Below are 15554 nucleotides of genomic sequence, written 5' to 3'. Positions count from 1 at the left end.
AAAATCTCCACCCTTCACCCACGTTATAGATTCGAACCAGGGACCCTCAGATAAGTCCAATGCTTTAACCACCCGCATTCTGTCTATCTTCACTTGTAGCATTTCCAATAAAACGAAATGATAATGATTACTCAACAATTATTACAACAACAACAACAAATTATTTTCTGAAAACATTACAATTATCCGGCGCCGGTCCCCATGGCCTCTCGCGAACCACTGATCTATATTTTTATATCAGCGCTCGCGAACACGTCTTGCCAATGAACAATCTTTGTCGCTTTTGCCTGCATCCTTCAAGAGAAAGTGAACTTGATTGGTGCAAGTATCACTGTAACCCCGCGATAACCTTGACCTCTACTTCTGTCATGTCGGACTGTTGCCTGTAACCTTCTGGCAACTAAAAAAACACAAAAAAATACCATTTCAGAACACCAAATGGTGGTAGTTTGAAATTAAGAAAAGAGGGGTTCGACCAATAAAGAACATGGCAACAGTAAGTAATTCGTCAATCATTTCATTTTCACTGAATCATTGGATATGGCAGTTAGTGATACTGATAGTTATTGTTTCGTTCATATTTTTAGCCCGATCACACGCCGTTCTCCATGATTCATGTCTAACTGACAACAACATCATTCGATCCTCGGATAGAATATCATCAATGTTAATGCACCGATGTGTAATTAACAATAACACTTGCGTAGGTGATGTTTTTAACGGTTTCAGGAGACACTGTACAGTTACATTCTGTCTGCACGCTTGTCTGGTGATGTAATACGTTGTTATGTTGTGTCTGTGGTGACAGACGAGGCCGGTAAAATCCAGGTGACAATCACCTTCTCTGATTTCCACCCCCAACCCCACCCCATGACCCCTAAAAGGTGCCAGATTCAGTGTTATTGTGTTGTTGTTTTTTCATCAGTGGTTTTAGTTTAAAAACATTAACAATGGCCTTCAAATGAGACACAACATTGACAACACTCATACCAGTCTGACTGTTTTACATACTATGATACATGTTAATGCTTAATAGAGGGATGGGAGAATGTGTTCAGTTGTCTTCCTTGGTTTCTTGCTGGGTGGTGGGATCGAGGGTCTTGACCCATGCCATCACAGGTAAAGGTTGATGTTGGTTGATAATAATATACTTATAGCATATACATTGAAAATTATGCTCCACAGATGCTAAAAGTATGTTTAATTACACATACTTAACCGTGACCCACTAGTGCAGTCTCCGGCAGGGGTCTGACATTCAAGTCCTGTGCAAACTACTATCCCCTATGCGGAGAAAACGAAAGTAGGAGAAGTGAGTAGGGGTAGGGACCGAGTGGCAGAGTACCTGGGTACTTGGGTGGAGATGAGGGGGGTGGAGGGGGGGTGAGGGGGTTGGGTGGGGGGGTTAGAGGGTCAAATGCATAGAAAGTGTCGCCTCAAAACTACTGTAACAGCTCAGTAATAAATGTGTCATTGAAGACGTTCATATAGGTTTCAGGGTATTGCCAAGATGTCTTTATTTTTCCTTCTTTTCTCTTTTCTTAAATATTTATTTATTTGCAGCATATTTCCTCATGGCACTTGTTCAGGGCTGTGTTAAAAAAAAAAAAAAATTTTTAAATCTGGTTTTGTTGTGGCTCAGATTTGAAGGCTCGTTTTAATACATGGTTGCAAATAGCTTTCAGCATTTTTTTCAGTCTTTATAAAAAAAACAACTATAGATTAAAATGATATTATTCTTTTTATTTTATAAATTCTGAACTTAAGAAATTTTGGAAGTTATTGTCTCTTGCTGCTGCTGAACTCAATTACTCGTATATGATGTAGCTTAAAACCCAGCAAACTGCAAGGGTCTGCCATTTGAAGGCTGTTCCACTCTTTCAGTTGTTTTTGATGTTTAAAGATTTATGTACTTCAGAAATATCAAGCTTATCTGTATGTTGTTATTGTTGTTTTGTAATGATAACAATTCATAATGTATATCCCTGAGAAAATAATAATTATATGAAAAATATGTTTCTTTGGAAAACTAGTCTTAGATTTGTTTGATGCACAGAACATTGATATATATAAATTTAAGATTTTCCCCCTAAACTTTACAGGATTTTATTTTTGACAACAAAATTAAGGTGAAAGAGCATGTGAAAGAATGAATGCATGTAATTTTGTTTTGTTTTACTTGAAAAAGTGTAATTTTGTTTTTTGGTTAAGTAAATGTTAATTCGTGACTGGAAAGACAGTGTTCCAAGGTGTACCTATATGCAATATATTTCTCAAATTTCATTGTCTTTCTGTTGTTTATTCTCTGATTTTTTTCACACACACACACACAAATACACACACACACACACACACACACACACACACACACACACACACATTTTGTACAGATGTAAACACAAACACATTTTTAGTCTCTTACTGAATAAGGTTTGATTAGTGCGCTTTGCAAGTCACCCATTTCTTCTGCTCTTTTGATCGTGCTTCCACCCTCAGTGATCTCCTGAAAAGTTGACTGTTCTGTTTTGCCTACCCTCGTTCCTGTTTCATCTGTTCAGCCTCTCTCTCTCTCTCTCTCTCTCTCTCTCTCTCTCTCACACTCACACACACACACACACACACACACACACACACACATATCTAAACTGGAAGTAGGCAAATCGTTATCACCAATTTAATGATAGGCAAACGGAATGGTTGGATTTGGAATGGGTGAATTGGGATGTCAGTGTTGGGAGGGAAGGGTGCTTGGGGATGTGTACTGTGAGCATCACCCCCTCGGCCTGTGTGGGTGCAGGTGAGGGGATCAGTGCATTATACAAATTTACAAGGTACAATAACAAGACTATTATCTCTAAAACTAACAGAGAACAAGACTATTACCTCTAAAACTAACAGAGAAACTATTGACATGTTTGCTCACAAAAAAAGGCAACATAACAAAGTCCAACCACGTTCTAGCAGGAACACCTATTCATAGTCAGCATCATTCCCAACTCAGCAAAGGTCATTTAACCAATGTTATGCTGTGTCCAGTCATCCAGACTGCATAAAACATATTTAATTACACATACTTAACCGTGATCCACTAGTGCAGATTCCGGCAGACTTCCTGTCCTGTGAATAAAACAGATTATAAAGGGAAGTAAACAGATTATAGATATAGATAAACACATACACACACACACACACACACACACACACACACACACACACACACACACATTGCCAATAGAATCTTTGATTTTATGATCACACATAACTAAGTCATGCATTCATATAGTATATGATATACACACACAGATCATGGGAGGTACACAGACTATACATAGACTAATACAATTACAAAATATGATGCTTCTCACCACTTTCCAACAGTATATATATATCTCCTCCTTCCCTGTTTCAATGGAGGGCATTCCACAGGGGTGGGGGCATGAGTGGGTCAGGGGTATTGTATATTTTAATTAATTGTAATTTTAGGAAAAAAAAAAGGCCCATCCTGTCCTTACCTTGACCCACCAGTATAGACTCTGTCTTAGTGTCTGTCTATGACATTGATTCCTGCCCTGTGCGAAATACTAGTCTGTCGGAGCACCTCTTTAATTAAATACAGCACACACACTGTTGGTGTTATTGATCATTGCATTAATTGCGTTAATTGAATGGTGTGTGGTAAGCCGAAGCAAAATGTGTGTGTGTGTGTGGTGAAGGGTGAGGGGAATGATAGACTTGCAATTCATGTGTAATTTTTGTATATCAGCTTTTTTCATGTTAGTTGAGATTTCTTTTATTTCCTTTAGTGTGTGTGTGTGTGTGTGTGTGTGTTTCCCCCTATATTTGTGTTTCTTTGTTCTGAAAAAAAAAAGTCTGAACAAAATGGGCACAGGTTAACGTGGAGTGATGGCCTAAAGGTAATGCATCCGCCTAGGAAGCAAGTCTTCATCTTCCTCGTTCGCCTCCCATTAGATAAGCAGCCCGGTGTCCTCGATGAAGGCTGCCGTCCGTCGCAGCTCCTTCAGGGTGCCGTACAGTTTGGCTTCCACTGCTGTCGGTGTTGGCCAGTGCTTCCTCCTGGATGCTGCATGCGTCCTACAGTTTTGAAGGATGTGGTCGGTTGTCATTGGTCCCTCACCACAAGGGCACTCTCCACTCTGTCCAATGCCAAATTTTGTGTGCATTTGGTGGAGCAGGCAGTTGTGTCCAGTCCTCAGGCAGAAGATCTTGACCTGTTCCTGTAGTTCGAGCAAATGGTATCTGTCTTCTGGGTTATATTTGGGGTGCTGGAGGCGCCACTTTATTCCTTGCTGTGCCTTGATGATTGTCTTGATTTCATCGTATAACACCAGTTTGTTGGCCTGCTCCTTCTGTGCACCGTCTTTTTCCAGAATGTCTGCTTTTTCGTTGCCTCTGATGCCACAGTGTGCTGGTACCCATTGTATCACCACTTTCTCCACTCTGGCACTCAGGGCAACAAGGGCTGAAGTGAGATGGTTCTGTTCTTTGCAGCGGGAGTTCTTGAGGGCTTGGAGCTAGGAAGCAAGAGAACCAGAGCACGCTGGTTCGAATCACGCCTCTGCCACCAATATTTTCTATACCTCCACTAGACCTTGGGTGGTGGTCTGGACGCTAGTCATTCAGATGAGATGATAAAGCAAGGTCCTGTGTGCAGCATGCACTTAGTGCACGTGAAAGAACCCATGGCAACAAAAGGGTTGTTCCTGGCAAAATTCTATAGAAAAATCCACTTCGATAGGATAGGAAAATAAATAGAACTGCATGCAGGAAAAAATACAAAAAAGGGAGAGCAGCCTGAATTTAACACAGAGAAATCTGTTGTGACAAAAAGAGAAATACAATACAATACAATACAATACAATACAATACAATACAATGTCGCCCGGCAGATGGGTTCTGCTGCACTGCACAGTGAAGCTGAATCAATATGAATACACATAGTCATATTTTTGACATATAGTTTGACTTGCAGTCATATTTTGGTTTATGTTATTGTGCTTTGTGCATTTGAAGTTGCAGAATAATGCCTGCCTGCACATGATGCCCATACTCTCACACACGCGCGCGCGCACACACACACACACACACACACACACACACACCCACACATGCACACACACATACATATATACACATGCACACACGCATACTATATATGCCACACACACACACACACACACACACACACACACATTTTATACTCATGCACACAAACGCGCACACACACACACACACACACACACACACATGTAAATTTTTCATTCTCTTACTCACTTACTGACTAATGTTAGAGTGTTCATATAACAGATGCACAAACATACACTCACACACTCTACACACAGGGAAGAAATAGATGTGGATCCATCGAATACAGATAATGAGATATGGAATGGAGCGCCTTAAGCATGCATTGACTGTTTGAGAAGGAATCTTTTTGGGTTTGTTTTAAAGGATGTGAGTGAGGGACTGTGACAGACTGAAAAAGGCAGTGAATTCCAGTTATATGTTTGGAAATGGAAAATACATGATGAATAATATGTTTGCTGCCTCTGTCTCTCTCTTTCTTTCTCTCCTCTCAAATACTTTGAGAATTTGTGTACATACTGACTTGTTCAAAGCCTTCAAGGGGCATAACCATATATTTAGTGAAGAAGTGATTCACAGTGCTAAAGAAATACGTATTCCATTTTCATTACAAGAACTTGGAGAAGGTTATTCTCTACTGGAGAAAACCTGCTGGAACCATGTCAGTAAACTGAAACAGGGGTCGCACAAAATTTATCATATGTTTTCTTCCTAAACAGAAAGGACACTACAGTAGCAGAAGATTAACCAGTCTAATATTCAGACAAAGACTGATGCTATAAAAGCAAGATTTACTTCTAAAGTGATTTGCATTTGTAGTAATATGCAATTACTCCCACACATATCATATTTGAATGTGAACAGCTGAAAAATATTTTTTCCTTTAGTCACTTACAAAATTTGCAGTTCTATCTGCTTCCGTTGGAAACATTTTATATGACAATCAACTTTTGTTTGAAATAGTTCAGTTTAACTAGGACCCCCATTTGCTCTCTGTTGCAATTTTACTGGTTGAGTAGTTAGTTTGCTGTTTTAGTATTATTATATTCATACCTTTTTGTGCATTATGCAAATTGAGGAGAGGGGAGTGGGGAAAGTAGTGATGACATGAGGCATGGGTGGGGCATGGGATGGATTTTTGTCTAAAATTATAATTGTGGATAGATGTTTAACAAAAGAATGAACACACACACACACACACACACACACACACACACACACACACACACACACACACACACACACACACACACAATCTGATCTTGATAACCTTGGTAACTATATCAGTATATATTTGAAAATGGTCTAGCTTTGTCGACTGAAAATTCATGTATGATGTTTAATTGAGGTAGTAACCCATCTAGCATACCCATTTTTAAATTACTTGGTGACATCATTGATTATAAACAAGTGGTGAAGTTTTTAGGTGTTTATCTTACTTCAAAGCTGACATGGAACATTCAGTTTGATTACATCTTAACAAAGGCAAGGAAAAGTATCAGTTTTATGAAAATTATAAGCCTGCCCAGGGGAATGGATACAAAAACATTGATTCATCATTCCATGGCCCTTGTTAGATCTAAGATAGCCTATGCACAAGAAATATTTTTCAGTGCACCTAAATATCTATTACAAAAGATTCAAAGTGTAGACTGTAAGGCTATCAAAATTGCCCTTGGAGTGCCCTCTCATGCATCCAACCAGGAAACATACAAAACAGCTGGAATTCTTCCCATAAGTGAACATTGTGAGTTAGCAACAGCAAAATTCCTTGTAAGATACATTCAGTGACAAAAAATTTCATTGCTGATGAACTGACAGTAACATCTGACATTGATTTTCCTAAAAGAGCTAAAGCCATTTCATCACAAGAAACAGTTGCAACTTCCGTTTCAAATTTGTTAAAAGAATCTGATGTCAACATGAATGAGTTAGCTGCAAAACAACATTATACTCCTGTTCCTTTTTGGGAAATGTTGAAAGCAGATTTTGATATCAGTTATTCTGAAACAAAAAAGGAAGAAAACATCAATATCACGACAAGTACTGCCAGAATTCACATAGCAGAAAAATATCAGAATCATCTCCATATATTTACAGATGGATCTGTTCTTGATGACAAAAATGCTGGTGCCGCTTTCTGTATTCCTGCCTTTAAAGTTGAAGAATCTTACTTTATTGGAAAACATCTTTCCATATTCATGGCTGAGCTAATTGCAGTTATACAAGCTCTGAACTACTTAGTGAACCATCAAATAGTTTTCTCAAAAACAGCATTCTTTGTTGATTCCAGATCAGTACTTTATGCTCTAGAATTATTTAGCCTTGAAACAAGACCTGACTTAGTTACTGAGGCAAATCATTTGGTACATTGTTTGAGGATTAAAGGGACTGAGGTCAGTTTTTGTTGGGTGCCTTCTCATGTGGGCATTCACAGCAATGAAACGGCTGATAAAGCAGCTAAAAGAGGAGCACAAGATTCAGAAAAATCAACAAAAATACTTGTCCGTCTTTCCATAAAAGAGGCATACACTTTATTAGAAAAATCAGCATGGGGTTGATTTCATAACCAATGGAAGGAAAAGTTTTTAAAACATGAAGGGATATTCTCGGAGAATATTATTTTTTTTAAATACTGAATCCATCAGCTTGCTATATAAGATTAATAACCCCTACTTCCTTCTGTATAAAACTTGATGCGCTGAAGCCATAGTAAAATTGTTACATGCATCTGTGGTAAGCAGTTCAGCTTGCATCATTGTTTCACTGTCAGTAGTTACATACCTTCTTGCCCAAGTATTTCAAAGAGAACAACTATTCTGCAGATGATTTTTGGAAAGCTATTTCTGACGAGGTTCTTATGGTCGAACATTCACAGTCCTTAGTTCAGAGCCCTATTTCTACATTCCTTTAATGTACTTCAGAATTGTGTTAATGGTTTCTGATTATTATTATTATCATTATTGAATTGTTACTGTTAAATGTAATTGCATGTTAGTTATGCTTTTTTTCTTTTCTTTTTTTTCTTCTTTTTTTTTTTAATAGTTTTCTACCTTTTCTGTTTTCCTCTTCCCTCACCCCTCTACACCCCCCCACCCCACCCCCCCCTTTTTTTTTAATTATCTAATATCACTGATAAAAGACGCTAAACTAAAGAATGAACACATACACACACACACACACACACGCACACACACACACACACAATGTGTTTCAGTCTTCCAAGTTCTATTAATCAAACATTTTTCTATTAAACTATTAAAGGACAGTTTTCTTTCCCAAACACGCACCGATTTTTGCTCCACTTTCCCCTTTGGATTCGCTGATCAATGGTGACAGATTGCTGCAAGTATCCCATTGCCCCCTTCATTGACTGAAAACCTCCTCTCCATCTTTCCCCCCCCAAAGCCCAGGCTCACAGCTGCTGTTTTGTGATCACACTTTCAGCAACCAACTTTCTCTTTCAATTTGCTGATGTGGTGAAGTGACTTGTTGGATTTGGAGACCCTCTTGGCCGTAATATCAGTAGGAAAAAAAACAAACAACAATAATCAAAGGTGTTCATGCAAGTGAAAATGCTTCCTTAAAAAGGAACACTTAGACTGTAAGAGAGTTTGGAAGCATTAGGGTTGAATCAATGGGGAAGGTGTGTGGGGGGTGAGGGGGAGGGTGTGTGTGAGGGGGGTAGTTAAGAGCATAATTTAGTTGTTTGGTGTTGGTTTTTTTTGCTCTCCTCTACTAGTTTCTCACGTTCTGTGAGATCAAAGATTGTGTGTTGCAGAGGTACAGAGGTGGTGTTGTCATGTTGGTTTGAGAGCAAAGACTGTGCTTTTGTTGGTCTTTCGGTGTTTGTAGCAACATCAGAGGTCTGCTGTGTTTGTGGTGGTCATCAGTGTTGTGGAATCAGACTTTGCAGAAAAATAGATCAAAACTGTATTTTGTTATTACACATGTGTGGGCTTTAGTTTAAGGATAGGTGAACACCGCCCATCAACTTTTTAATTAATTTTGGTCACTGGTGAAAGGACTAAAGACCCATGTGGTCATTAGTATTGTAAGTCTGGTCAGTAGGACAGTCAGACAGGATTATGTTTGGTCTTTGGAGTTAAGTGTGTATTACAGTGTATTGTAGACCCTCTGTGTACTAAATTTACTGTTTGTTGTATCAACTACAAATGTAGATTATAAGATCAGAAACTGAATTGCCTGGTCATGCGTTGTTATCATTAAGTTAGACCAGAAAGTTGTGTACCAGAAAGCTGTACATATCTGACCATTGCATTCCACACCTTGTTTGTGTGATCCAAAAAGACTCTGTTACATTTACCATTTGATTTATATTTACGTGAGTCAATGACTCTGTGTTTCCTACAACTTTATCCATTGGTGCCATTCAGTAAGTATCTGTTGGAAGGAAAGTTTGCCATTTATGTATTGTTTGTGCAAGAGAAGGAAAGTTAACAAACATCTATTTATTGATTTACACGAAGGAGGGGAGTTTTGCCATTTACTTTTTATTCACATGAATTTATTTACCATACATAGCAACACAAAAGCGAACCATTTCTTTGGACATTGGAGCAGCCAACATTTGAGAAAGAAGCAGTTGTGGAACTTTTGTGTGAATTAAAAAAAAAAAAATCATTTTTCCCCCTGAGGAAGAGGGTTTAGAATTTGGTATTGCTGTGATCATGGACAGCGAAGCCTTGGGCAGAGGTGTGTGTGCTTTTCCTCACTATACTCACCACTACTGCCGCCACTGTTGCATGATGGGAGCGCCTTCTTTGTTTCAGGACTGTCAGTGCCAGGTGAATGGACATTTTGAGGGGGTGGTGGGGGCAAGATTGTGTGTTTGAGAGTGTGTCTGCGTTGTGTTAGGTGTGTTTGTGTGTTGTGTGTGTGTGTGTATGTCACTATGTGCGTGTGTGTCTATGTGTATATGTGTGTTTGTGTGTGTAGCATGCACGTGTGTGTGTGTGTGTGTGCGCGCGCACATGTAGTATGCGCTTGTGTTGTGTGTGTGTGTGTGGGTGTGTGTAGCATGCACTTAAGTGTGTGTGTGTGTGTGTGTGCAGCTTGCTTTTGTGTTTTGTTTCACTCTTGCACATTAAAAAAGAAACAATCACATTTCAGTTCTCTCTATTTCTGTCTGTCATTCTGTTCTAGAACTCTCCCTCCCTTCCTCTCTCTGTCTCATCCAACCTGCATTTGTCTGTCTGTCTGAAAGTCACTCATATAAAATGTATTTTTTGTCCTCTCTCTTTTTGCTTCTCTAGACTTGTTTTTAGTGTCATCCCCATGCCATGCAAACCATTCCACCCCGCACCAAATTATATCACACAATGCAGCTCCATACAACACCACACCAAACCGCACCTCACTGGGCAGCACTACCTGACCGGTGACCCACACCACATCACTCTGTGCCACACCTCGTAACACCACATACACCCCACCACACCCAGACGCACACCCATCCACCCACCCACCCACACCACCGCGAAACCACACCACACCACACCACATCCAGACACCACGCTAACCCACACCACATCACTCTATGCCACACCTCATAACAACACACACACACACACATTCAGATTCATTCCCTTGTTCACAGGGAGACTGATGTACAAAAATAATGTCACTCTCACTCTGCACCTCTTTCACCCTGAACCAAATTCAAATGAATAAAAATCATGTAAGATTCAGGCACTTTGTAAAAAAGTGTAACACTGGGACATTGTGAAAATTTAGAATAACAGTGGACAGGCTAGGACATCGACAGACAGACAGATAGATAGATAGATCGATAGATGGATGGATGGTTGATATATAGAAGGATGGATGGATCGATAGATGGACAGATGAATAAATCAATAGATAGATAAACAGACAGACACACACAAGAGACAGCAGTTGACAGCAATCATTTTTTGTTGTTGTTTTTGGTTCAAATCAAATGCCTTTTCTACAGGACAAAGATGAAAAAAAATGTTGCTGCACACACAGCAATAGACAGACAGATAGATAGATAGATAGATAGATAGATATAGAAATCTGTATGTATGTATTAATGTATGTATGTATGTATAATTTTAGGCATGCAGTCTCCGTATTTATTGAGTATGTGAGGGGTGGGGGGAGGTGGGGGGGGGGGGGGCATTTTAGCCAACAGAGGTAAATGGGCAAGGTAGATGTAATATAATAGCTGTGCACATATTGAGTGGTGGACACACAGCTGTGCTGCCATTGATCCAACTATGCTGATTTCTAGTTGGCAACTTCTGCCCCCTCACCACCCAACCACCATCCTCCCTCCCCCCCACCCCCACCCCCTGACCCCCCTCACCCTCCACCCCCACCCTTCAGCTGTGTGTCCCCCTTACCCTGCAGTTTACCTCCCCCATCACTCCCCCACCCTCAGCCCCTCAACTTCCCCCTTCCACATGCTCATGCCCCTCCTGTTTTGCCATCACCACCACCTATGTGTTCACGCTGGTTCATACATGAAGTATACACATGTACATGTTTACATGCATGTGTGATTATAGGAAGGAAATTTCTGTTTAACGTTCTTTCACACATACTGGACATCTGGTTAGAATTATTTAATTTTCACATTTGAATGTTATCAAGACATCAAGTAAAAGTCTTAATTTTCATTAAGCAATTGATTAATGAAAGTCTTAATTTTCATTTATAAATTGATTATAAATTTGAATGTTATCATTTAGAAATTGATAGATAAAAGGTAGGGGGGAATGAATGAATGAATCTTTATTTTCCAACAGTGAAGATATTAGCACTTACATATCTGCAGTTGTATTAAGAGACAAACAAACATGATGTACACATATTATAAGTGTTGTTACACTCAATATGTGTATTGTGTACAAGAGAGAGAGAGAGTGTGTGTGTGTGAATATGTTAGGGGTTGTGTATGAATGACTATGAGTGTGTGTTTGTGTGTGGATGATTATCATGTGTGTGTGTGTGTGTGTGAGGGGGGGTTATTTATGTAAGAGTGTGTATTTGTGTGTGGATGATTGTGTGGATGTGTGAGTGTGAGTGGGGGTGGGTTTAGTATAGGTATGTGTGTGTCTGAGTATAGATGTGCATGGAGAAGGGAGACATGTATGTATGTATGTTTGTGTGTGCATGTTTGTGTGGGTGTTTGTGTATGTGAGGGGGGTGTGTATGTATGAGTGTGTGTTTATGTGTGGATAATTGTGTGGATGTGTATGGGTGGGAGTAGTATGTATGTGTGTGTATTTCTTTGTATGGATGTGCATGAAGAAGGGGGACATGTATTTATGTATGTTTGTGTGTGGATGTTGGTATGGTGTATGTGGATGTGAGGGGGTTGTGTTTGTATGAGTGTGTGTTTGTGTATGGATAATTGTGTGGATGTATGTGTGAGTAAGGGGGTTGTCTATGTATATTATGCATGAGTGTGTGTCTGTGTGTGGATGTGGGTGTATTAAAGGGTGTGTGTGCATGTGTGCATATATATATGTGAGTGTGTGTTTGTGTGTGGATGTAAGTGTATTAGCGGATGGGAGGTATTGTATGTATGCACAGAGAGAGAGAGAAAGATAATTATAACGATGATGATGTTTTATTCAAGAAAGGCCATGGCCTGATTTGAGGGGGGCATACATGAATAAGAAACATTTTAGACAAGGATGCGCACATAAATATCATACATGGGAATCATGAATACTGCATATTTAAATAATATCGTAGTATGAACTCATAATACTTCTCCTCAGGCATGACTTATACAGAAAAACTGCAAAGTTCTTGATAACAGATTCATTTCTACAAGACATTAGTAATGCTAGCCTGAACAAGGTTGGTCTGCTGTAATACTTGGGAGAGATGAGAGAGAGAGAGAGAGAACATTGGCTCCCCATTGAAGCGAGAATTAAATACAAAGTTGCATGTCTCTGCTATTCTGCTTTCCACTCCACAGTACCTTACCAGTGTTTACACTCCCTCAAGAAATCTCCACTCTTTCTCTGACTGTTACCATTTGGAACTTCCTCATCTGAATACAAGAATTTATAGTGAACGTTCATTCCTCTTTGCTGCTCCTCATGTCTGGAACAACCTTCCTCATCATATCTGTGCATCTTATTCTATCACTACTTTTCGCTCTTCACTAAAAACTCATCTTTTTAAAATCTATCTATAGTATAAGCACTCTCAACTTCCTTCTTCTCTAACACCATCCATGTCAGCTCACTTTGGATGAATGAAGAGTGGGAGAGGGGGGTGGGGATTTTGAAAAAGAGTGGTCATGAATGACTTAAGTAGTTTGTAATATTTTCTTTCATGTAAAGTGCCCTGAGCTCTTTGAGAGAAAGGGCGCTATATATATGTACCTGGTACATTGTTATTATCATTATTATTATATATGCATGCACATGAATGTGTGTTTGTGTGTGGATGTTTGCGTGGCCGGTGAGGGACAGGTGGGGGTGTGCAGTTGATGATGATGACAAAGTGACTGGACAAAGAAGATGGAAGTTGTGTTGGGGATGTTGGTGAATATGAAGGGGAGTGCAGGGTGGAGTTAGGTGAAGATAGACTGTCTTTTGTTAGTCTGTGCCGGGCTATGATGTGGTAGTGTGTGTGTGTGTGTGTGCATGTGTGTGTGTGTGGATATGTTCCATGTGTGTGTGTGTGTGTGTGTAACTGTAATGTGTGTGTGTGTGTGTGCTGTGTCTGTGTATGTGTGTGTGTCTGCCTGTGCCTGAAGCTTCCATCTTCTTCACTTGATGTCTGTGGGGTTGTCCAGACATAATCAGCTTATTAGGTGTGTCTCACACATATACATGAAGCATCACTCAGCAGCCTCAAGCATGTACATGTGATCACATACATTTTGCAAGTGTGCACATATGTTGCGTACATACACCCACGTAAATCCTACACAAGCACACAAGAACCCCCCTTTGCCAAGCTGGGCACACAGCCAGCTCCCATAGTGGGCACACACACCTGGGGAGAACAACCTTGCAACAAGAGTTTGATAAAAACGTTGCTTAACAATTATGTAATCGTACACAGGAGGAGGAGGAAGAAATGTACCGTAAACTTTATTTTAAAGGCCCAGTGTCTAGTAAAAGCCCACCCCTCCCATTTTTGGCTAAAAACTGTGCATCTCATGATATTTTAGTTCGCTATTTTTTTTTGGATTGTGTCATTTTACAAAGCTGTGCAGATTTAGACCTAGAGCAAGAGAATATAATGCCTTTGCATGACGTGTCCATGTGTCATTTTACAAAGTAGTGCAGATTTAGACCTAGAGCAAGAGAATATAATTCCTTTGCATGACGTGTCCATGTGTTATTTTACAAAGCTGTGCAGATTTAGACCTAGAGCAAGAGAATATAATGCCTTTGCATGACGTGTCCATGTGTCATTTTACAAAGCTGTGCAGATTTAGACCTAGAGCAAGAGAATATAATGCCTTGCATGACGTGTCCATTTGTCATTTTACAAAGTAGCGCAGATTTAGACCTAGAGCAAGAGAATATAATGCCTTTGCATGACGTGTCCATGTGTCATTTTACAAAGCAGAACAGATTTAGACCTAGAGCAAGAGAATATAATGCCTTTGCATGACGTGTCCATGTGTCATTTTACAAAGTAGCACAGATTTAGACCTAGAGAAAGAGAATATAATGCCTTTGCATGACGTGTCCATTTGTCATTTTACAAAGCTGCGCAGATTTAGACCTAGAGCAAGAGAATATAATGCCTTTGCATGACGTGTCCATGTGTCATTTTACAAAGTAGCACAGATTTAGACCTAGAGCAAGAGAATATGCCTTTGCATGACGTGTCCATGTGTCATTTTACAAAGCTGTGCAGATTTAGACCTAGAGCAAGAGAATATAATGCCTTTGCATGACGTGTCCATGTGTCATTTTACAAAGTAGCACAGATTTAGACCTAGAGCAAGAGAATATGCCTTTGCATGACGTGTCCATGTGTCATTTTACAAAGCTGTGCAGATTTAGACCTAGAGCAAGAGAATATAATGCCTTTGCATGACGTGTCCATGTGTCATTTTACAAAGCTGTGCAGATTTAGACCTAGAGCAAGAGAATATGCCTTTGCATGACGTGTCCATTTGTCATTTTACAAAGCAGTGCAGATTTAGACCTAGAGCAAGAGAATATAATGCCTTGCATGACGTGTCCATGTGTCATTTTACAAAGCTGTGCAGATTTAGACCTAGAGCAAGAGAATATGCCTTTGCATGACGTGTCCATGTGTCATTTTACAAAGCTGTGCAGATTTAGACCTAGAGCAAGAGAATATGCCTTTGCATGACGTGTCCATGTGTCATTTTACAAAGCTGTGCAGATTTAGACCTAGAGCAAGAGAATATAATGCCTTTGCATGACGTGTCCATGTGTCATTTTACAAAGGAG

At 39.8% G+C, this 15554-nt stretch overlaps 1 protein-coding gene across 1 annotated transcript in view; it reads left to right on the top strand.

Moving 5' to 3' along the window:
• The first annotated feature begins 358 nt into the window (after positions 1 to 358).
• Positions 359 to 15554, top strand: part of LOC143281069 (UTP--glucose-1-phosphate uridylyltransferase-like) — a 52236-nt gene continuing 37040 nt past the window's right edge. The window contains exon 1 of the mRNA XM_076585990.1: positions 359 to 496. Within this exon, the coding sequence (XP_076442105.1) occupies positions 488 to 496 (9 nt within the window). The 5' untranslated portion in view covers positions 359 to 487. The remainder of the gene's footprint in view (positions 497 to 15554) is intronic.

The sequence above is a fragment of the Babylonia areolata genome, chromosome 4, assembly GCF_041734735.1.
Source record: "Babylonia areolata isolate BAREFJ2019XMU chromosome 4, ASM4173473v1, whole genome shotgun sequence".
Lineage (NCBI taxonomy): Eukaryota > Metazoa > Mollusca > Gastropoda > Neogastropoda > Buccinidae > Babylonia > Babylonia areolata.
This window is presented reverse-complemented; position numbering and strand designations above follow the sequence as displayed.